The sequence below is a fragment of the Gekko japonicus genome, unplaced genomic scaffold (assembly GCF_001447785.1).
Source record: "Gekko japonicus isolate JY-2015 unplaced genomic scaffold, Gekko_japonicus_V1.1 scaffold412, whole genome shotgun sequence".
Classification (NCBI taxonomy): domain Eukaryota; kingdom Metazoa; phylum Chordata; class Lepidosauria; order Squamata; family Gekkonidae; genus Gekko; species Gekko japonicus.
Genome location: NW_015160847.1, coordinates 1013755 through 1038027, shown reverse-complemented (window position 1 = coordinate 1038027; position 24273 = coordinate 1013755). Strand labels below are relative to the sequence as shown.

The window sequence follows — 24273 nt, the reverse complement described above, 5'->3', positions numbered from 1 at the left end:
GAGGGGGGGGGGGGGGGTATTCATTGAGCAACCTTTGCATTACGTGTCGTTTTTAAAAAAAGAAGTGATAATAAGCATGTATTGTGAAACAATACATAACACAGCTTTTGTTTGTTTACATATTTGAGTATGTGTGCAAACTGTTTTTTCCCCTTCTAAATATGTATTTATGTCCCTCATGGCAAGATCCTTCTGCTGTCTTCTGCCTTTTTTGTGGATCCTGGTGACTGACTTATTCACAAGCAGGAGTTTCCCAGTCCTCAGAATGTGAAGATAAAGTGAATGTAATATTTCCTTATGTCAGGATTTCTGAAAGTAGAGTATCACATGTGCTTGTGCCCAAACAGTTGCTTAGGCAAAGGGTGTGAAAAGCCTTATATGCAGAGTACAATATAGGTGGACTGGTAGGGAGACAGATGAATTGGAAGAGGTCCTAGTACAGCAGGGAGAAATTCCTGCAGTCCAGATGAGTATATTTCCATTGTACTCGAGAGTTCAAAATAGGAACTAGATTGGAATGTTTTGGGAAATCTTGACATTTCATAGTTACTTGAATGGAAGTCTTATCAGCATGATTTATTCAGTACTATTTAGTTTTTTAGAGTTATGGACTACCATAATCTTCTAACATTCAGAATTATTGGAATATTTCCATCTAGCAGCTCTTGTCTTTCGGAGTACAGTGCAAATTTCCTGCTGGCTTTAGTAGTTGCTGGTGCTTATTCTAAAGATTGGCATGCATTTTATTTTTGTGGGTAAAATACTGCTTTCAGAGAAACCTCCCATTCACCAGGAAACAGCATGGAGAAAGAGTAGTTTAGGTTGCACGTGATCATGAGGAAAGTGTAGCATATTCTAATGCCCCAATTCAAAGCCTATGTATCAACTAGTTGAGTGCTTAGGGTGGCAGTTCTCATTAGCTTCTTTGTCTCACACCCATACTCCTCCTTCATTCTGACAGCAAATAATGAGTACAAGCACCTGCAAAGATCTCATTTAACCCTCCCCCACTTTTTCCTCTTTCTCTTCCCTGGCAGCCCATAGCCGGTCACTTTTCCTGCTTCCTTTTCTGTTTCCCACCCACCAGCCAACCTACCCTTTATCTTCCCCCATTTTTGGCTATATTGAATGATATTTATTTACTTACTAGGAAAAAGGCTCGTTGTGGAAATAAATACAACGAGCTCTAGAAAGAGGCTCTGGGCGGGTGCCCTGGCCTTGGACACTTAGTGTCAATTTGCTGTGGCGACCTCAGCAGGGTATAATGACACTGAGTCCACCATTTTCTCCAGAGGAACTGATCTCTGCTACCTAAAGAACAGTTGTAATTTTGAGTGATCTCCAGCCGTCACCTGGAGATTGGCAACGATGGTTCCCCAGAAGGGAATGGTTGGTTTGGAGGGTGGAATCTATGGCTTTGTACCTGTCCAAGGTCCCACGCCTCCTGAAACCTCACCCTCTCCAGGCACCCTCCCTCACATCTCCAGGGATTTCCCACCTGGAGTTGGCAACCCTATCTCCTTCCCAGCCAATCATCAACCTACCTTTATTTCCCCCTCGCTCTTCAGCTTTCCACCCCACACACACACCTGCATCCTCTCCCGTACTGTGAAGCCCTGACTGCTACGTCACATTGGCTGTCATACGGGGGCCACCTCAGCAGCATATAAGGATACAGAGCCCATCTTTTTCTCCAGGGGAACTGATCTCCGCCATCTGGAAAGCAGTTGTAATTCTGAGTGATCTCCAGCCCTCACCTGGAGATTGGCAACGATGGTTCCCCAGAAGGCAAACTGTTTAGAATGTTAGAGGCAAAAGCCAATCAAGTTGCATATGCAAATGACCTCTGTGTTCCGAGGCAAAGGCCAATGAGGCTGCACATGCAAATAACCTCTGTGTTCTGACTGGCTATGGGGGAGAGAGGAACAGCAAACTGTTTAGAATGTTGGAGGCGAGACTCAAGCAATGCAGCCAGTGGATAGGGACAGATTCTGAGTGACGCACCAGGGCGTCAACCAATTCCGGAGCATGTGGAATGTTCTAGAGAAGTGCCACCACCATTCGGCTTTTATATAAGCGAGATATCCTGGCTTTCTCCACAGTGGGAATCCAACACAGTTTACGTCATTCTCTCCTATTTTATCCTCACAACAACCCTGTGAGGTAGGTTAGGTTGAGATGAGAATGTGTGACTGGCCCAAAGTTACCCAGTGAGCTTCTACGGCAGAGTGGGGATTCGAACTTTGGTCTCCCAGACCCTATTCTGAAGCTTTAACCACTATACCACACTGGCTTTCTTGAGGTGCTGTTGAACAGTAGCAAGCAGCCAGGCCTGGGTGACTCATGCAAGTCGTTTAGTAACAATTAGTTCCAGTGGTTGCTGCTAGGCCTAGCCCTGATGAGGCTTCCCTTAAAGACCAAATTAGCCCTGGAAAGGGCTTTGCCCCTTCCCCTATCTTTCACTGAGAGAAACCAAAGCTTGAAGGGGGGGCAGTACTATTCTGGTTGCCTAGCAATAGACATAATTTTCTTAAAGCTGCTATCATTTTGGAGGGTTTTAACTTAGGGCTTTTGTCAGGTTCATAGAAAGATTTGTCGGTCCATAGCTCAAGTCTGCGGATTTAAGTATCCACAGAATTAGATATATTGATAATGATGATGAGGCCATTCACTTGGAGAGCTGATCTACCATGCTTTCCTCCTCCTGTTTCTTCCAATTGCCTAGGACAAACTTGATTCAGGCAAAGCCTACCAGTTGCTGGCCCCCATATAAGAAGCTTTGATACATGGCAAGAGAAACACAGAAGGCTTACCTACTTTATACCAGTTTCTTTAAATCTAGTTATTCCTCATGTTTGAAATAGGAAAAAGTCCAGTAATGGATGAACGCAGGCAAAGAACTGTAGCAACAGGCCAGAGGAAGCCTGGAAGAAGTTCTGATTTTGCAACATCTACTCGGACAACAAGGATAGAAGGTATAATTCTACTGAGGTTGGGAATAGGATGTTAGTTTGAAACTTGATTCCGTAAAACCTGAAAAGGGTTCAGCTTCATTTACAAGTCAGTCCCAATATGGATTACTTGTACTTTTTTACACATTAATACCTGTGGAATAGCTTAGGTTGATATTCAAGGACAGCAGCTCAGTGTCCTTCATGAGGGCATGGGAATTTAAACCCTGATCTCTCTAATTACAACACTGCAATGCCCCTGATTTTAAACTGGATGTCATTCACGTGATATATGGTGTTTGTAAAATGTGTGCAATGAGACTTACACTATAAAGAAGTACAAGGAGTGATTCTTGTATCTTGTGTGTCTTCATGATCCATAGCTTCTGTGCAGCATCTCCAGGTGCTGTTTTCCTTTTTCTTAAAAAAGCAGCTTCAGACAATTGGGAAAAATGGAGAGAAAAGCTCCCTGTGGAAACCTCAATGTAAAGGGGTTCTCTAGTTGGCACATCCTCTGTGTGTATAATATGTGTTTTTGTGCAGATATAGACAAAGAGAAAAGCAGCCCCCCCTTGTGGAGTAGCTCCCAAGCACTATGAAGCATACAGACTTTTCTAACATGGCACAACTGCTAGCACAAAAGCCTTACAATTAAAGGGAACAATGCTATATCTTAGCATCCTCTTTCCTTCTAGGAATTGCTAATGAGGTTTAAAGGATTAATTTCTTAATGTAACACATTTTTGCATTATATTATGGGGAGGAAATAAATACTTGTGTTTATTTAGGTTCAATAATACATTGTCTGAGAGCCAAATCGTTCTTTGTTTTCTTTCAGTTTCTGTAAAGGAGCCAGCTCGTCAGGGCATGGAGGGACTTTGCCCAGTCCGTCCAGAAGAGACTTCTGAAGAATCATCATCTAGTCAAAGAGAAATCCAAGAGTCAAATATGACAGAGTTAAGCCTTTCTGATGAAAGAGTGACCCAAATAGAGAGCATACTTGATCTCTGGAGTGGGAGCCTGAAGGTATGGATTTTTTGCTAATTCTAAGAAAATGGTAGATAACTTTGCAAATTTTTGTGAAAATTAGTCAGCAAAATGAGACTGGACAATTCTGAGAAATTTACACTTAAGTGTTTTGCTAGACACAGAAAAGTTGTCGGAGCTGTCTTGTGCTGTAGTGAGAAGATTTGTCAGCAAAATGGGACTGGACAATTCTGAGAAATTTATACTTAAGTGTTTTGCTAGACACAGAAAAGCTGTCGGAGCTGTCTTGTGCTGTAGTGAGAAAGTTCATTTCATATTTGATTTTATCAGTGGAACTTAGTGGTTCTTACAGCATAGCATCAAAGAATTATCCCTGATTGAGTGGTGCCTGTATTTTTAGAAAATCGTCTTTTGTCTTAACAACTAGTTTATTGTTGTCAGAATGCATGAATTCTCCCCACGCATGTGTACACTCATTCACACACACATGCACATGAATACACACAAACACACCATTGCTGAAATGTGATACCTTTTACATCTCTTCCTCCCTCTCTGGTTCTGATCCAGCATGCTGTTTTGTCTTGGCTGAATTTTCAATAGACATATTTCTGTCAAGAGAATGCAGAGTAGAGATGGGCACGGACCAGACCATGGACCTAATTTTTCCATGGACCAGGGCCCAGTTAGTAGTCTGTGAGCCCAGTCTGTGCTATCCCACCCAATGGGCCTCCCACGACCATCCCAGGAGGTACATAAGGTCCGTGTTGGTGGGACTTGCAAAAGAGAAAAGCTGTGCACTGCATGGGTGAAGGCTGAGTGGTGACTTCACCCACTTCCTGTACACTGTGAACTGGAAGTGGGTGAAGTCGCAGCTTGGCCTTCACTCGTGCACTGCATGACTTTGCAAAAGCCTTTGAAAGGGAATATGTTCCTTTTAAATGGCTTTGTAAGCTGCATGGTGTCATGGACCAAACAGACCACGACCTGGTCCATTAAACGTGGAGGTTCGTGGTCTGGGGGTCTGTAAACTCCATGGACCTCTGAACCTCAACAGTCCACAGTTTTTCTGGACTGTGCCCATCCCTAATGCAGTTATTTTTAAAAACAGTAGTATTGCACACAAACATCCATATGTGTTTTGTTAAGTTTGATCAGTCATAGATACTCTCCAATTGAAAGTATGGACTGAGGCTTCTTTCATCATTAAAGCTGCTCCTTTAATTCTGCAGACGAATGTTCTAACTGAATTGAGGAAATGGAAGCTTCATTTTATTGAACATCACAGGCTAGAAATGAGTCAAGAGAGAGAGAAACACGCGGCACATGTGAGACAACTGACAAATCAGCTAGAGAACCTGAAGGAGCTGCTACATACATATGAAATGTCAATCGGGAGAAAGGATGAGGTAATGTACTCTGCTAATCCATTGGAAAAGTTGCCTATCTGTTGTAATAACTGCTACAGAAACTATTAGGGCAGAACCGTATGTTATATTTAATTCTGTGTTCCCTTAAAGACGTTTTCCTACCTAAGTGCAGTCACTGGGCTGCTCTTTTTTCTGTGGAGGAGAAAGGCATGGTGGGAGATAGATGCTTAACTTTTTAGTCTTCTACAGTTTTCTTGCTGAAAAATGGCACCTGTGGACCACTTTTGCCTCCGCTAAAGAAAACTGAAGCATGCTGTTAAGTGTTTTCCTCTCAAGAGGAGAAGCTTCTTAGGGGTGAATTGTTTTAGAGGAAAACAGGAGGAAATTATTAACCCCCTCTCCCTCCCTCCCCTTTGAAAAAAGTGGCCCTCACAGCAGCATTTGGAAAAGAATATAAGGTCTTTGGAAATGATTATGGATTTTAAGTGGAATGTGAAATTTTTATTTCCTAATATCGAAAACCAACTGCAGCTATCAATTGTGTCTCCTCCCCTCCCCATGTATTTTTGGCTAGAAACTCGCAGTCCGTGCAGCCTGTAGATAACTATCCATTTTTTTCTTAACGCTTGCATATACCAGTAAATGGAACTTAGAGCTGAGGACTGGCATGATGCCTGCTCCAAAAGGGAACTGCAGGAAGTAAATAAGGAGGAACTGCCCATGTTTTTGATGTAGTTTCCTTCGTTAGCTTGCTGTAAAATCATCAGAGATTGCCCAGAATCTATATTGGAGGAAGTGTTACATACTGTTTATTAGGGCTTCCCCTTTTCCCCATTCCAGATAAATGTTGTACTCATCAGATTTTTTTTGAGCCAAGTCAGTTTAGGGGAAAAGAAAATAGAATGAATAAAGTTTGCTGACTGCCATACTAGGCAGTCATTAATTTTTCAAGCAGAAATGCAAATAATTGCAGGTAGCACTTGCACTAAATCAGCTTGACCATATCCCATGTTTTGTTTCCTCTTTCCCAAGACAGTGCAAGACACATTTCAGAAAACCCTTCCATGATAATGACAGTTTGGATCAAAACATATCACCCATCCAAATTGGACTGCATCATGCAGTTTTTTGATGTATCCAGCAACACAGATCTGCACCTGTTCTCACAGTAGCTTTTGTGCATGCCATGCTGTTGAGTGACAGGATCCAGCCCATTGTTCTTTATTACATATGGTCTGCCAAGCTCTGATTTATGCCTTTCTGTGGTTTCTTCATATAGATGGAAAAACTCCTCAGAAAAAAACAGGGAAAATAGCATTCCTTCTAAAAACTTTTTGGTTCCCCCCCAGGCCTTCCCATCTGTATTTGTTCATGGTTTAATATAAATATCACAATTGGAAGAGGGAACCATTTATTCTCTTGACTAGCTTTATACTCTTCTGGTTTTCCTGGCATGCATTTGATCCATCTTATCACCATTTTCCAAATACTAGTGAATTTTAATGATGCCCTTTTAAAATTATAGTGGTCAAATGTAATTAATGCATTTTTCAAATGTAATGCTATGTCTGTTTTCTACTTTAGGTCATTGCCAGTTTGACACATGCAATTGAGAAACAAAAAGACAGGCTAGAATTAATGAGGAGATTCACCAAGTGGCGCCTTCAGCATTTCATGGGTAAACAAGAGTCCAGACATGAGGTACATATGGGTGTTTTAGTTGAACTTTGGCTAGGAAGAACTGTGTGTGTGTTCTGTCAAGTCACTTCCAACTTAAGAACATAAGATAAGCCATGTGGGATCAGGCCAATGGCCCATCCAGTCCAACACTCTGTGTCACACAGTGGCCAAAACCCAGGGGCCATCAGGAGGTCCACCAGCGGGGTCCAAACTCCAGAAGCCCTCCCACTCTTGCCCCCCTAAGCACCAAGAAGACAGAGCATCCCTTGCCCCAGACCCAGAGTTCCACCTATACCTGGTGGCTAACCGCCACTGATGGACCTCTGCTCCAGATGTTTCTCCAATCGCCCTTGCTCGTGTCTTGCAGACTGAGGGGTGTGGCTTCCTTTGTAGAGTCAATCCATCTCATGTTGGGTCTTCCTGTTTTCCTGCTGCCTTCAACTTTTCCTAGCATTATTGTCTTTTCCTGTGACTCTTCTCATAATGCAACCAAAGTACAATAGCCTCAGTTTTGATCCAGTTGGTCAGCTGTGTTGGTCTGAAGCAGTACAACAAATTTAGAGTCCAGTGGCACCTTTAAGACCAACAAAGGTTTATTCAAGATATGAGCTGTTGTGTGCACGCACACTTTATCAAATACGTTAGAATGGCAGGCAAGGTTCAAACATATAGCGAGAGAATGAACAGCAAATCAACATGCAACATGATGATGATCAAGATATGCAAAGTGACACTGAATAACAAGTTAAGGCTATAGGGTCAACAGCTGTAAAGCAATAAATATGTCATACTAGCAGATAAATGTGTAAAGGTGTCTTTTCTAATTGCGGGAAGTGACTGGGAATCTTCATTCTCTCCTGTCAGGCATGGAGGGCACTGAACACTTAACTCAGTTTAGTTATTTTAGCTTCTAGGGATAGTTTAGGCTTGATTTGATCTCCAGTCCACTTGTGTTTTTGGCAGTCCACAGTATCCAAAAAATGCTCCTCCAACACCACATTTCAAATTAATCAACTTTCTTCCTGTCAGCTTTCTTCATTGTCCTACTTTCATACCCATACATAATAATGTGGAATATTATGACATTAATTAACTTGATCTTGGTTGCAAGTGACACATGGCTGCCCTTCCCAGTCTCAATCTCCTTCTGATTTCTTGGTTGCAGTCTCTCTTTTGTTTGATGATGGAGCCAAGGAATCGAAAACCTTGAACAATTTCAGTTCCTTCATCATCAACCTTAAAGTTGTTTAATTTCCCAGTAGTCATTCCTTTTATCTTCTTTATATTCAGCTCTAATCCTGCTTTGGCACTTATATTCATCAGGAATATATAAAGAACTACTGCATTTCAAAAACATATCTGATCTCTGCTTTTTTTTTTTAAAGGCATAACTTTTATTGACCAAGTTGGTAGTTTCAAGATGTTCATAGGGAAACATGGTTCCCCCTTTCCTGAATTATACCGCAAATTCAGTGTCCCACAATTTAGGTCAATGGAGAGATAATATCTTGCATTATCATGATGAAGCCACCAGATGAGGTCTTACATGGAGATGTTGAAAACATAGGGCTGGATTCAGCAGAGGAGTTCTGGGGATGGAAGGGAGATTGTTGCCAATCCCCCCCCCCGCCACTGCAGACCCCCAGCTCACCCAACATGCAGCTACTGGAAGTCTCCTGTCCCTCAGGAGCAGTATTGGTGGGGGAAGAGAAAGACAGAAGTCCTGTCCATCAGCAGAAATGTCTGTATCCAAGCCATACAGTCCTGTGGCCTGTTAACACCAAACATCTTCTTGTAGCGGCAATGGGGCATGCTGGTTTGAATTTTAATATGGCCTACATGAATGAAATCCTTTTTGATCAGTTTAACATGGGGAGCATGCACAGTTTCATTTAATCTGCCCTGTAGTATACAAGATGCATTGCCCTACGTTTTAGAAAAACAGCAGTGTTGATAGTAGGTATAATTCTATCATAGTGCAATATAAAAAGTGTTTATAGCTTGTTAACACAATATATTGTTTACTAACTTAAATAGCTGTTTCTAGGGTGCAAGAAACTCACTCCTCACAATGATAATATATTTCAGGTATATGCAGATCGACTGGCTAATCGGCTTTATGAAATAGGTTTGTTGAAGAAAGCCTGGGGAGTTTGGCGCTCTACTAGCCATAGAAACTGGAAAGAGACCATGGAAAAAGCCTGTCAGTCAAGTGCTGAATGTGTACGTGTGGAGCTATCCAATGACTATGAAGCTAAAATTCAAGAGGTAGGGAGGTTTCCAAAGAAGTGAAGTTTTAATAACATTTAAGAAAAGGCATTTGCTTCCACTAGAGTAAGAAATGATGTCCAGTCCGTGCTGTATTAGTATTATGTTATCTTTGAGACTTGCTTCTGATAAAGTGGCATCATTAATTCCAGTGCCAGCCTGTGTTTAAATTGTTTGCTGGTACACCTGAATTTAGTTAGGGCTGCTGCAACCAGAAAAGGCACTAAATTGTATTTTCAAAAAGGGACAGTGAATCTAAGGAACCTTGTTATGTGCTGTGTACTCAGCCCTCATTAATGTGAAAGTATTCTTTTTCATTTCCTTGGTAGTTAAATGCTGCATTGGAGGAGGCAAGAAACAAGGTCCTAGAAATGCAGAACAAAAGGCAGGATTATGAAGATGCCATGAAGAAGGCCTTCATGCGTGGTGTCTGTGCGCTGAATCTAGAAGCAATGACCATATTTCAGGGCAAGGAGATCAAATTGGATCACGGTTAGTATTACACAGACTGGTGATTAGAACCAACCTACAGCATGTCAATATCTGTTGACTTGTTTATGTTGCACTTTTTAAAAGGTAGTTTGGCCGTAAGTCATTTGTTCAGATCAGTGAGGAGGGAGGACAACATAAATCCATCACTGTCCCATTTCAGTGATTTACTATGAGGAGGGCTTCAATAAGGATGGTGAAACTGATGCTTACAGGACCTCCATTTGAATCTTAGATTGGGCCACTCCACCACAGAACTGATTGTTCAATTAAATTATTGCATGACACCGTCTGTATTTCTTTTCCTCTTTTTCACCAATGCTATCAGTTCATTCTTGCATCTTTTGAGATGTCTGTTGTTCACAAAGGCCGATTTTTGTCACTTCCCCAGTCTTCAAAAAGAATTCCTCCCACGTTAAGTATACATTCTTGTGAGATAGCCAGTTTTAACACTTAGTGTGATGGATAGTATAGTGTGTGTTGCTAAACAGCTATCAGAACCTATTAAGGTAAGAATTCCTACAGTCTTGAACTGGGCCCTCTCTTCTGCTACAAGTAAGTAACATGAAAATGGGGAACAGTAAGAGTGTGATACACACTTAGGAGAGGACAGGTAATCCTCCAGGGCTCTTTGAGTACCTAGTGACGTAACAGAATTTATTAAGGCATTTCAATTCACAATCCAGTTTTCCCAAATTAATTAACCCATGAATTCTAACCATGATTTTCAAACTACAAGATAGCCAGTTGCTATGAATGTAGAATATTTGGCTGTTGAATCTGTTCCATGTTGTGGAATTAGGAGCATTGTCCTTTTAATTTCCCAGAGCCAGAGGGGTTGACTTATGTGATTCTGACCACCAGCAGGATAATTCACTATTTTGTGCATGTGCTTTAAACCTGTATATATAACCTGAAATTCTCAGAAGAAGGAGCTCTCTGATAAAGTGTTTCCAGTGGTTGGGGTGGTGAAGCTTCAAATGCCTTGTGTGGTTCTTGTAGCCAATTATGTTTCACAAACTGACAAATAATAACATTATATCATTTATACAAGCTGAAGGATTCAGCCTTTCTTGGTACAGTATTTGGTGTATTTAGCATTTTGGTTTTAAGTCCAGATCATCCGCTCTTGCTTGTGGTGTTAGCATATTTCTTTATTAACTATTTATTATTTAATTTATTTATACCCTGCCTTTAATGGGAGAAACCGACTTACACCATTTTATCGTCACAACAACCCTGTGAGGTAGGTTAGGCTGAGAGACTGTGACTGGCCCAAGGTCCCCCAGCAGACTTCCATGGCATGAGTGGGGATCTGAACGTGGGTCTCCCAGATCCTAATTCAACACTCTTAACCACTACACCACACTGTCTGACTGTATAAAATAGACTTAGGTTCGTTTGGGGCAAGAGTGTTTTCATCAGTCTACACCTCTCTTTCTGTAACTTGCTGGTAAATTTTCTTATGAAAAGAGATTCTTTTTTCTTTTAAGGATAGTCTATCAGAAGAGCAAGAATGGTTAAATAACTGAAGACCAAGGGAGTATTTTTATAAATTTTAGGCAGGCATAGCTAACAGCCACATGGTGGCACTGTACTCCTACAGAAAGGCTATGATAAGCCTTCCAGAAGTAAGGGAAAACCAAGCATCTGCTTGATAAGGGTGTGCCTTGCACAGCTCTGTTCTATTTTGATTTGTCTCTTCTCTCTCAGTGTTGCTGCCTTGATTATTTAACTATGTGGACACTTTCTTCTTTGTACTGCACGTAGGACAGGATCCCAGGATGGGGACACCAAGGAACGAATACAGCAGTTCTAGCCAGGATGCCTACTAGCACGTTTTGGGGAGACTGCTGAGATTGATATTTGGAAGGCATTGCAGGGGAGGGTGCTCAAGGACACCATGAGGGATGCAGCGCAGTGTTTGAGGAAATATGAAGGACAGCAGTCACACCCAAGGTCCCTTAATGCTGGAGCGACTCATCCTTGCTAACATCACAGCTCTGGTTTCAGTGTTGAAGTTGATGTCGCCAACAGCTGGCGGTCTTTTTATCCCAGCTGGCTCTGGTGTAAATTAAGAGGGTCTTGTTAGTGGAAGGGGTGGGCTGCAGAATGAATGATGAATGTGCTGTTGATTGCAGCCTTGTATTCTTCATCTAAAGGAGCTGCGGTGGCTCAAGTGGTTAAGACGCTGAACTGCAGGCTGTGGAAGGTCGGTAGTTCAGCAGTTCGAGACCCGGGTGCCGCAAGACAGAGTGAGCTCCCGTCTCTAGTTCCAGCTCCTGCCAACCTAGCAGTTCGAAAGCAAGACATTGCAAGTAGATAAATAGGTACCACTTCGGTGGGAAGGTAACAGCATTCCGTGCGCCTTGGTGTTTAGTCATGCTGGCCACATGACCACGGAAACGTCTTCGGACAGCGCTGGCTCTTCGGCTTTGAAACGGAGATGAGCACTGCAACCCTAGAGTCGGACTCGACTGACTTTCGAGCAAGGGAACCTTTACCTTTACCTTTATTCTTCATCTACACAACATCTTCCTTGGAAGCTGTTATGCTGGGAACTCCCACCAAGAACTGCTGCATGGTGTTTCCGCTTCCTTGAAACCTCTTCTCATAACTGACCTTGTGAAGGTTTCTGGCCTCAGCGCACGCACTCACACACTGCAAACAATCAAATGTGTATAAAGTGTGTGTGCTTCCCCTGTTACCCCCAGCTTCTGACTTTCCTGACCTCTTTCAATCTGTCTCTCTCTGTGTTGAAGTTTAGATTGTCAGCTCCTCAGGCCAGATAATTTGTAATTTGTTTTTTCTGAATTTATTTATAGTATTTGATCTGTCAGATAAGAAAGCAGAACCTGGTGCTGGTGCTCCAGCACCGAAACTTCCTCCATCACAATTTGATCGCCCTTTACTTCCTCCACCCTCCTCCTCACCGCCGCCGCCACCTCCTCCTGCTCCTCCTCCCGCCTCTGTTCCTGCCGAGAATCTGGTGAGTAAGCAGACACTGAAAATAACTGTTCTTTGGAGCAAGCTCCCAGTTTCAACAATCCAATGCATTCAAACATGACAACGTTTTTAAAAACTTTTTCTAAAAAAATCTGTGATGTGAAATTAAAAATAACTTTATTAGGAGTTTAGCAGTAGAAACTGGAAGTCCAGGCACCTTAAAAAGAATAGCATGGCAGATTAATGGCCATTGCCCTACCACCTAAATTGGTTAGTGGATTGTTGTGCCACTGTGTGCAGCATACCATAATGTGTTGGCGTTGCAGGAATATTTGCATTGCAAAGCAGGCTTAAATGCTGGTGATAATGGGTTAGGGCTTGGGAACATAGTGTCCCTATTGGATCTGATTGCTAGGGTTGTTTTTTCTTTTGCTTTACAGTTTTCTTCCCATCAGAGCCACGCAGTTACCTCTCAGACTAGATTAGACTCAGCTGGAGGATTAATAGGCCCTAGTGTTGCAGGAGCTGGCATCGCAACAGTTTCAAACCTGGTAACAGCAACCTATTTATCTGTCTTGAAGTGAAGTCTATGGGCACTGTCCCCTGGGAATGTTTCCTACACAAAACGCTTTGGAACAAATGGGAGTTATGTAAAAATACATTTATAATTTTGCAGTTGAAAAAGCTCCAGGCACATTATATCCCATGTCTTCCCACCCCACCCCATTAGGGGAAAGGTCATTGTGTTATTTCATCGTAGCTAAAATATCCAGCTAGTATATCTTCCTTTTCCATGTTCCACTGTGATTAGCTAATTAACTTCTTCACCCAAAGAGTGATTAACACTTGGAATTCACTGCCACAGGAAGTGGTGGCAGCTACAAGCATGGACAGCTTCAAAAGGGAATCAGATAATTCCTTTTCTATGTTCCACTGTGATTAGCTAATTAACAGGCACCTTGCATGTGAAAGGTCACATGACCATTTCTGGTGAAGCACATTAGAATACCACTCTACCAAAAAAACAGCCATGTTGGCATTGCATCTTTATGCATGTCACAAGAAATTACCCTGGGGGAGGGGGGTGTACCTGAATATGTGATTGGGAGGCAGGGAGAAGAACCATGTTGTAGAACTCCACAGAGGTGTAAGACTGGATAAGAGCATATGTGAAACTCTACAAAGTTTGTCTTTGAATTAACCTGTCGATAAAATTACATTCTAGAATGTGCATAACTAAAAATAAGCCTTAAGTGCCCCGTTTTATTTTTCTAAATTTCTGTATTATCCTTTAATGATGATTTCAGAGCAGTTCATAGCCCAAAGGGCAAACATCAAAAGGGAGGGGACTCTGTCACATTTCATTGTGTTTCTCTGGTCAAGTTCCAAGTATTGTCAACTGATAGAATGATGTGGCGGAGGTAGCTATAGCTGTTGGTAATCTTTGACCCAAGTGGCTTGTAGAGTTTTTCCTTATGGCCAGTGTTCCCTCTAAGCTGAGTTAGTGTGAGCTAGCTCACAGTTCTTTAGCCTCCGGCTCACACATTTTTGTCTTCGCTCAGGAAGAATGGCTCCAAAGCAGACTAATCTATGCGGTAACCAAATTGCTCGCTCACAACTTTAATGCCAGTAGCTCACAAAATAGCATTTTTGCTCACAAGACTCCACAGCTTAGAGGGAACATTGCTTATGGCCACAAGATCTATAAGTCTTGGTAGTCACACTATAGACCCAATTAATGAAGGACCTTTGCTTTGCCATGTAAGTGATTAAATAATCCCAACAACATCTTGCACAAGAAAAGTTAGCACCATAAAGGACGCTAAATCTTGCGTTGTTACAGGTGGAAAACTCAGGCTGACTATGAAAAAGCTTTGTATATATAAATTAAATACTAATTGCATTGCTGTTTGTTTGTCATAGCCCTTGACGAGGGTTGTGACATCGGCACAGCAGAAGTCTGGAAGGACGATCACTGCTAGGATCACCGGCAGGTCTGATTTTGGACCAAAGAATCGATATGGTAATAGCTTAGCTGTATTTGGAGTTTCTCCTCCCATGAACTCTGTTGTTGTGGAAAAACATCATCCAGTAACTCAAGTAAGTAATGCAGTGTTTTTATAATGTTGTACCTTTTCTTTTCACTAAGTAACAGCTTCCTTAATTTCTCTCTTAAGGCAGGCCTCATACTAAATTGGTGACTTCTGATTCATTCCTAACTCCGTTTATTTCTGAGCAAGTTAAATCTCACCACTCCCACTGGAAAATCCCACATCTTGCTTTTCTGTGCTGTGAGAAATTTTCTGTTTGGTCCTATCCTCTGCTTCCTGTATCTTTCGTCTTGGCATTTAAGTAGTGCATTTGGTGTTCAAAGCACTTCGTGTACATTATCACAGAAATCCTTATAACTGCACTGTAAGGTAGGCTATTATTATTATCTCCACCCTTCTCATTCTTCTGCTGGGTTTAAATCATTTCTTACTCTAATTACCTGCACAGAAAAGCCCTCTTGAATGGGTCAGTTTTTTCATAGTTTGTACATTTGAGCACAGTTTTTAAACACTTGGTTCTCACAAACAGCAAATGAGGCAAACCTCTTCCTTGTTCCCATTCCTTTAAAATGCCAGGTATGAAACAGATAACCTGTAACTAAAAAAACTAGGGAAAAAAGTCATAGAGGATTGGCTAGAAATATGGTAGTTATATATACGGACATTTTTTGTATGGAGAAGTGTTCAGTTGTGTGCAGCCCAGACACAGCTTTGCTGCCTCATCTATGGTTTCGTGATAATTTGGCAGTCTTGGGCCCGTGTCTCTTGTATTTTCCAAGACAATTTATTTTTCAGTGTGATGTTTTTGGTGTACACATAGACAAGGAGATCAGAAAAACCAAGAGGTAAAGAAGACTTTTAGATGTTAGTATTCCTTGGCAAGTATCCAACGTGAGGCTGTGTAAGGTTAGCAAAGTGGATCTTGACAAAGTTTGAGAATTCCTAAGAGGTATTGAGTGTCTTTTGACTGATTATGGTGACCTCAAAAAATACTTTCTGGAGTTTTGTGTTTGTTCTATATCCTTTGTCTCCCATTCCTTCCCTTTCGGTATATCTGTAGATCTATATGTCACCCAGATGCATGCTTCTTCTCCTACCTCTTTCCTCTATCTGCCACTACAACACAGGTCATCTAAAGCTTTTTTGAAAGCCATGTCGCCTGTCAGTCATAGTATAATTTTTTTGGTTTAAATGTGTAAGTATGTGCAGGATCAAAGGCAGCAAGATCGGGGTTGACAGGAAGATAATGTATCTTTCCTGATGATGAGCTGTCAGTCAAGCTGTTTGGCTGACAGAATACAAGATGATTAGCATAATCAGTCTTGGGTGCAGTAAGAGTTCATACTTACTGGGTATAGCTGGGAGAACAAATGTGCATATATGAGCGTGATCTTTCTGAACCCAAAAAGCCGAAGGGCTCAGGGCGATGGGGAGGATGGAAAGGGACTGCCTTGTCACAGAAGTTCAGAGTGAAAGGTTCCATTTGACTATAACATCCTTTACATAATATTATCTTGCAGTAAATTCTTAAACGTTGACCACTCTCTTTACATTCCTTTTGGTTCGATATCTTTGTGGAACTATGTTAACTGAAGATATATTTCTCGGAAACTATTTGTAGTTCTTGTGCATTTCCTTTTGGTTCGATATCTTTGTGGAACTATTTTAACTGAAGATATATTTCTGGTTATTAACGTTTTGAAATAGTTTTGTATTTGTAGGATAAAGCAGAAAACGCATAGCCGCTTCTTGCTTTTATGTTTCAGCAAACTATATCTCAAGCAACTGCGGCTAAGTATCCTCGAACTTTGCACCATTTTCCAAGCACTGCCAGCACAAGGCCTCCAGGACACAGTGGGAAAACTCCTCCCCAGCCCCACAGCATCATCCAGTCAATAAAGGTTGTTGACTAGATTGACAGGTTGAAATGCTTAAATTTTATCTTGAGCAGGTAAAGATTTTCCAAGTTGCAGTTTAAAAAGTGCTCCCTACTGTTTCCAGATTGACCTGGCAATGTCCTAAGGATGCATCATGGTTTATTTTCCCTCCTCAGAAATATGATACATGTAAAAATGTTTGAGACATAAAGCCCCTTGATTTTGTGCGGTCGTTCTCTGTAACTGCAAATAAGGTCTACTTGAAATTCTTATTTTCTTAATCTATTTTAGTAAATGTGTATGCTTATTTAAGGAATCAACTAAATGTTTTTAATAAAAAGGATGAACTTTTTGAAGTGTTAAGGCTCATGAATATTTATACAGTACTAATGGCTATTATGCATAGTTTTTACTTAGTTCTGAAAATGGGTCTCAAACAAGTGATACAGTGGTCCAAATTGATATCGGAAGTACAGTTTGAGGAAGGAAAAACATGTCTTCACTCACATTTAATTGAAAAGTGCTATTGTTTCCAAGAGAAACTGAGCTACCTATAACATGGGATAAATCTGTTTTAAATTAGGTAGGTGATATGATTTGACTATATACTAAATATAAATAAGCAAAATACATATCAGACACAGCTGCACAGAGTTATCCGTTAGCATAAATTTCTTTTGTTTCCAGTTCACTTTGGGCCCATCTGTTTAATGCAGCTCACGGAAATTGTGACTTTCTCTGTTTTAACTGCACCTGTAGTATGGCCTCCAGGGAACACTAAACCATAAAGGGTTGGATCAGATTAACATTACCACAGGCTCAAGGATTTCTGCACAATGAGTGTGATTTGTTTCCCACCTCCCCCTTCCCGCAGCAGCCCAAAATGCCTCCGAAGTCCTGTTCCTGGGATGGGGAGGGTGGGGAACCACTGAGAACAGGATTTCAAGGGGCATTACAGGTGGCTATGGGAAGGGGAAGCAGGAAGATCACATGCTGCAGGCCGAAATGCTTGTGCCTGTGAAAACGTCTTGTCTGGATCCAAGCCAAAGGATTGTGATGAGTAGCAAAGCTCTAAATAAAAAGCAGCAGCCAGGGAGAAAGAAATAAGTTGTCCATAGTGGCTACTTTAAGGTCCCTTGCAATGTTCTCTCGGCAACATGGAGGCTGCTGCTTGTTTTCTTCCCATAGTACCCAAGTGCATCAAGTGCCTGGTCAAGTGGGAGGAATTTGTGGAGCCCCCTGCCTGTGATAATCCAGTTTGCTTGATGGGTGATGATGTCATGGGCAGTACCTATGACTGTTTCTTCCACATGATCTTGGCCTTCAACATTATGGCACCAGTGCAAAGGGCAGAAGCTGTAGCAGCTCGAACACCACTGCACTAATACTGGGGGAAACTCACAGGATGAGTATCACATGAATTCATTTTTAATGTCAGATGATGGCATACATGGGTGAAAGGGCTACAGTGGATTAAACACGGCAGACAAAGTTTTGGTGTAACCTCAAACTTGATAACGTTTCAGTGGGGGCAATTAATACTTCCAGCTGTGAATTAGTCTTGAGCAAATAAGACACACATGAAGTTATGTGGATGTGTGTGTGGCCTCAGCTCCAAAGCACACTTAACTTGGAAGTTTCCACTTAAACTAATGATGCTTGTTGATTTGTGCAGATTCTTCAGTTGGGGATCCAGTTGTAACTGATATCCTAATCCTTAACTCTTGCATGCAAATAAAGCCCACTGATTTTAATGGTGCATTCACTCATGTATGTGTGCTTAGTTATATACTTTTAGAATAACTCATAGAACCAGTTTATAGGATTTGTAGTACATAGATGAAAAAACTATTGCTACTGTGCACTGTTGGTGACCTTACCTTAAATACAGATCTTATAGCTACTGGACTAATATTCAAAGAACCTGCCCAAGGGACAGCTGTGTGCATACAGAGGTTTCTCATTTTCTCTTCCAGCAACAGTGTATTTAATACCATACTAGACTGGATGTCCAGGAGCATTTTTTTTAGATGAGGCATAAGTGTCTGCAGGGGGAAGGGGGCCTGAAAAAAAAACCCCTATGTGCATTCCTCTGGATTGTGGCTTTTCAGCTGAATTGTTAATACTTCTACAATATTATGCATGTCACTTCATTTTGGAAAATTTTTATTTATACTGGCAGTGGTTTTTAGGGTTTTATTTCTCATAAGCACAATTTGTTGTTGTTGTTTTGGGGGGATTTCCCCATTTAAAAATATACAGGAACAACTTTGCTTATGCAAGAAATTGTACTTGAAGACCATTACTTGTGTTCCTTAGGACACTAAATATTAAGACAAATCTAAAACACCTTGATGTGCTATTTGCTATCCAGAACTTGTTGCTTAAACTTCCATAGTATTTTTTCCATATCTAACAAGAAGAATATAATTTAATTTTACATGTTCAACATGAGGTAGTTACTCATCAGAGAAACCTAGTAAGTGAAGAGAGAACGTTCTACATTTATCTGGCCTGAAACAATTGGACCCAGGTGGAAAATATGAATTGTGTTTGTACCACAAATACATATAAAATTAAGGTTCAGTCGACTGGAAGAACAGTGTTTGAAATATGAAGTTTCTTTTCTAACAGTTTAGGTACAGGAGGAGTGTGGGCTGCTTGCAGCAGAGAAACTGTTGTATTTGCGAATTATTCTAGAGCATGGCTTCAAGCTCTCTTCTGTGGGTGATCTCACATGATTGCACATTTCTTGGCTTCTACACCAGCATTATTCTCTGCTCGGATCTTCTCTGGAAGAGGAAATATTCTCATTAGAAATCTGATGTTTTTGATGTTTGAAATCTATGACGTGAACTAACACAACTGGGCCTATAGTATTCAGTAGCTAGCCTACCTTATGGTACAAAACACATTACACATTAAAGTGAAACCAGAGGTAACTAAATAATTCATTAACTTGACTCCCCCCCCCCCAGAAAACCCACTCAAAGTGGATGTTTAGCTGTTACTAAATATCAGAAATGCATTTTTCTGCTCAACTGCCTTGGTTCCTATATTTGTCATGTGTGCTGACTGGTTAGACAGCAATTAGACACCTTCACAAATCTTTGCCATATTCAGTTCTTTGGCAACTAAATATTTTTATCAGTTTTTTTCTTTCTGAGGCAGTAGGGTCCTGCCATTTATGAATTTAAATTGTTTTGAAGACTACAAGCTCTCCTCCAGCACATCTCCATAGACTAGTAGTAACCTGGTATCCATGACAAGTGGACTGGACATGACACTGGATCATGCCACAATTAAAATCTGTGTTTGCGATAATCATTAGTCAGTTTTTTTGGTTAAAGAGCTGATACTCATAAGGTTGCACTGGTTTCCAGCAATTCCTCCCTCAAGACTTGGGAAAGCCCTCCCCCCACAGGTTCTAGTACTCAGTACAGGTAAGTACCACCACAATCACTAAACAAAAAAAAGGCCTTTATAATCAGGAAATGCCATGTTAAGTGCCTTCCATATCACTAAAAAATTCTAGACTCTCTTCCTTTTAACAACATAAAAGCATTTTCTAGCTATGGCACTTGTGTTTACTCATAACTGTTGCTCACCAGCTAGTTGTTGGAATCCCCCTCTCCTCAGATCTTCATATAAATGTTTAACTGGATTCTGACCAGCCATTAGGACACCATGTAACCAGATGAGAAACATTCTATGTCCATGTTCCTTGTAGCTCTTTTCCCCTAGATATTAGATATATTATTAAATGTTAGTTGCCTAAAGAAAAAACAAGCTCCTATGACTTGTTCTTTGAGTGATCATCTGTGCATTCATGCTGATGTGTTTCTCACCTGCATACAGTTACAATTTGGAAACTTCTAGAGATAGTTTTTAGGTGCAGAAGTCATGCGCACATGTCCAAGAGAGAAAAGTCATACCTTCTCCTTCAGTTCTTTCCAAAACTAGGTATGTCAGAACAAATTAAAGAGCTAGGATTTCCAGATATTTGAGGTGGAGTCATGTCTTCTGAGGTGATCATGACTGGCTGATGGTATGCCTACTACAGTCTCCTGACACTGAGGCATCTATCATGAGTGTCACCTGAAGGGGACTTCCTGGTGTAGATTGCAGTGGCGAGTCCACCAGAGAGTTCTTAGTGCTGCAGATTCATAGGAGATTCTCCTAGGAGTCCTGCATGAGCTGGAGATTGTAGTAGAACTAGAGCAGCTCCACTGGGAGATAGTATTGAATTTTTCTAAATAAATAAATAGAGAATGGTGAACAAGATAAAGCTATGGAGGGTGCTAGTAACCACTGGCCCTTTGCAGTGATTGCTAGACCAAGGACCTTGGTATAGTGGTTAGAGCATCGGTTCAAATCCCCACTTGTGACATGGAAGCTCGTTGGGTGGCCTTGGGCCAGTCACACATGCTCAGCCTGACCTACCTCACAGGGTTGGTGTGAGGATAGAATGGAGGAGAGAAGAATGTTGTTAGCCCCTCTGCAACCCCATTGAGAAGAAGAGTGGAGTATAAATATTAAAAAAAAAATATGGAGTAGGTCCTGTCTGGGAGGTGTTGGGCCATTACTAGCACATAACAAAATATATGAATTTGTGATGTGGACAGACTGAACTGTGCAAATAGGTGTCTTTTCTGTCAATAGAAGTTAAACAGGCTTCTGATGACAAAAGGGGGAGGATAGGTGCTAGGGGTCACCATTCTAATCTTATGGGGGTTTGGAGTAATTGTTGACTTCTTGCAGGTCAAGAGCAGGGCATAGTCCTCTGTCTTTCTTGGAGATGGTGAAGTAACTTGAGTGGAACCCCAGTTCCCTTGGAGCTCCATCTGTTCTTTCTGCAGGAGGGAGTCTTTCCCGAGAAAGAGGATGCCGTTGGTTCTACACTGATGACCCTTTTTTTGAAGGTTTTCATTAGCACCAGAGGCACCAGGGGAGCCAAATGAAAAGGGACAGGGAAATTAGAGGGGGCAGAGAGATAGACTAGAAGAAATTACAATACTATTTATTTTAAAAGAAAATCCTAATCTTCAAAGAAGGCAACTCTGAAGAAAGGTTCCCTGAAACAGTTTTTGCTGTTAGCGATGAAAGAACCGAGAGGGAAGGTGCGACTTTTCCCTTTGGGCGTCTGCAAACAAAGCTGCATGTGAGGGGACATAATTTTTACACCTAAAACTGCTAGCTCCAGAAGCTTCCAAACTGTAGTTCTGCACAGGCACAAAGCCCATCCGTGTTATGTGCAGAAAACATGAAGTAAAATGTATTTACAGCAATTATTTTCCACAAAAGTAATTCATTTCCTTGTTGGCTAGGTTTCCTTTGTTTTCCATATACTTCATCTCAGAGAGAATAGATGTTCTACAAAACAGAAATGTATCATGTTGTAGGTTTTGGTCTACGGGTGTCACATGGCCTTCATTTTACATTAACAAAGTGAAATCTTAGCAGACCAACAGTACAATCCTATGCAGTGTGACCCTGATGGAATAACTGGAGTAACTTTACTAAATGGGATTGTACTGTGAAACTTGCTACTGAGTAAATAAAACTGCAATAGCTGAAATAAGGGTTTACAGAAAATCTCTTCAAATGTTTCCCTGAAAGGACATACAGCTAATTTTAGGGAAATCTTACAGTCTCCTCAGAGCATCCTTGACATCATGATGGGTGGATTTCTTCCCTTTGGGTTAGGAAGCAGGGACAAACGTCTAATTATTGTCTCCACTGAGGGGAGCATCCTGTTGCGTGGGAAAGCATTTTCTCTAGTATTTGTCTTTCTAGCTTTGTTCCGCTGCTTTTCCTTTTCCATTAGCACCCTCCCCACCCCCAGCCTTGCTATATTGACCAGGCCACCTCAGCTGAAGCCAAAGTAGTGGATTGGGGAGCATTGCAACTTTGACAGCATCTGATGCCAATGCATCAACAGAGGGTATTTGTAAAGCTGAAACCTGGGCATTAAGATCAACCATCATTAGATATAACTTCTTCAGCTCTGGCACAGACGCTCTGATGGCATTGAACAGCATCCAACTCACCCTGATGGGTATCCAATCAATCTAGCATGCCCTCCTCTTCTGAGTGAGACTGGCACATTAGACTTACTATGAGTGCCAAGGAGGTGGAAAAGCTAAAAGTCTGTCCATGCCTCCTAACCCAATTACTGATATCAATCAAGTATGCTCCCCTCTTTTTTTCCCTCTGAACAAAAGGAACACTTGTGGTAAATCCAGTGCTCAGTTCCTTGCTCACAGGTTCAGGTCATTCTCAGATCTGGGACATTCTCAGATCTGAGGCGAGTGAGCATCACAGCCAGGGCCCCTTCTGTTTCAGGAGGGTAGCCATGTTGGTCTGCCATAGGAGAGCAAGATTGGAGTCTAGTAGCACTGGCCTCTTCTTTTGTAGCAACAAGACTGTGGAACTTCCCCCTCCTACTCCTAGCCTTGCCAAAGCTGAGATTTTACAAGCAACCGCAAAAATGTTTTTATTTTCCCAAGCTTCTAGGTAATTGAATGCCTGGGAAGTTTTATCAGATATATTCCTCTCCTCTTATCTCTGTTGGTTGGTGCTGATTACCTCCCTGTTTTAAGGACTGCTGCTTTTAAGGATAACTTTAGATTTTTTACTTATTGATGTTGCTTTTAACAACTTCATTTGCTTAGTTTTGCTAAATGCTTTGAACTGAACTACTTATTACTGTTTATACTAGCTTGCAAAATTTGATACAGCATGCAGTAGGGTTTTTTGGGGGGGGGCATTTAACCTGAATTTTTGTTGCTGTTTTTTTAAGCCCACAAACAGAGGCAGGAGTGTGGTTTGGTGAACCATTTAAACCAGCAGAAAACAGCCACTTTAATTTCCCTGTAAACAAAAAATTTTAGTTCAAACTTCAGCTGGAATGCCCCATACTTCTATCTTCAAACAGCCTACAACCATTTCCACTCCAGTATATTAACCTGTCCACTGTTCTTCAATAGCTTTGATTTGGTCATCTGTAAATTGCCAGAACTGTGCAATTTTTTTCCATTCCTGCATTTTTAACAGATTGTAGGACAGATTCCAGAGGGAGGAGCGGATCTGTTTGGTCTCTATTCTGTGATCTTGTTTAAAAGACAGGATCTCATCTGGCAAATTACCACCGCTTCGGAGATACTCCTAGAAAGTAAAGAGTCCATAGATAAGCTGCACAAGTTTAACTATGTGGTTTTCCAAATGGCAGGTCTTTACAGATGATAAAAAAATCTCCCTTGGATGTTAATACTTCGCTAGGACTGCCGCAAGCATCATACCAGTGGTATGACAACACATCTCCATGCCACCCCAAAAAAGGAAAGGAAGAAGAGAAAGGAGCATATCCTGAAACAAAAAGTAAATCTACACCAATACACCCAGGTGCCTAGACTCCTGGTAGCTAAACATCTCTATGGCACCTCCATCTATTTGTGTGGGATATGAAAATGAATGATAGTAGCAGACTAAACAGATCTGTTGGGTTAGATCCAGATTAAATTTTCCACTCAGACAAGGCACTTTTGTCAATGGAACAGGACATTCCTGCCTGCCCTTGCTGCTGCTTCCCAACGATCTCCCCAAAATGCTGCCCCTGAGGGACTGGGAATCCTTAGGAACTGCACGAAGATCA

General features: G+C 41.4%; 2 protein-coding genes across 5 annotated transcripts in view; one reads left to right on the top strand and one right to left on the bottom strand.

Moving 5' to 3' along the window:
* The window catches only part of POC5 (POC5 centriolar protein), a 37005-nt gene extending 20136 nt beyond the window's left edge, over nt 1–16869 (top strand). For 3 of the 4 annotated variants that reach the window (XM_015420379.1, XM_015420389.1, XM_015420398.1), the window contains exons 4-13: nt 2865–2975; nt 3790–3977; nt 5171–5347; nt 6893–7009; nt 9077–9256; nt 9586–9748; nt 12571–12734; nt 13132–13242; nt 14615–14791; nt 16509–16869. In XM_015420379.1, the coding sequence (XP_015275865.1) occupies nt 2865–2975; nt 3790–3977; nt 5171–5347; nt 6893–7009; nt 9077–9256; nt 9586–9748; nt 12571–12734; nt 13132–13242; nt 14615–14791; nt 16509–16655 (1535 nt within the window). In that variant the 3' untranslated portion in view covers nt 16656–16869. The remainder of the gene's footprint in view (nt 1–2864; nt 2976–3789; nt 3978–5170; nt 5348–6892; nt 7010–9076; nt 9257–9585; nt 9749–12570; nt 12735–13131; nt 13243–14614; nt 14792–16508) is intronic. The other variant, XM_015420406.1, reaches the window with a different exon arrangement.
* A 2344-nt stretch (nt 16870–19213) lies between these two features.
* ANKDD1B (ankyrin repeat and death domain containing 1B) overlaps nt 19214–24273 on the bottom strand; it is a 52364-nt gene continuing 47304 nt past the window's right edge. Inside the window, exons 13-15 of the mRNA XM_015420283.1 lie at nt 23588–23786; nt 20228–20359; nt 19214–19411 (exon numbers count right to left, since the gene is read on the bottom strand). Coding sequence (XP_015275769.1) covers nt 19353–19411; nt 20228–20359; nt 23588–23786 — 390 coding nt within the window. The 3' untranslated portion in view covers nt 19214–19352. The remainder of the gene's footprint in view (nt 19412–20227; nt 20360–23587; nt 23787–24273) is intronic.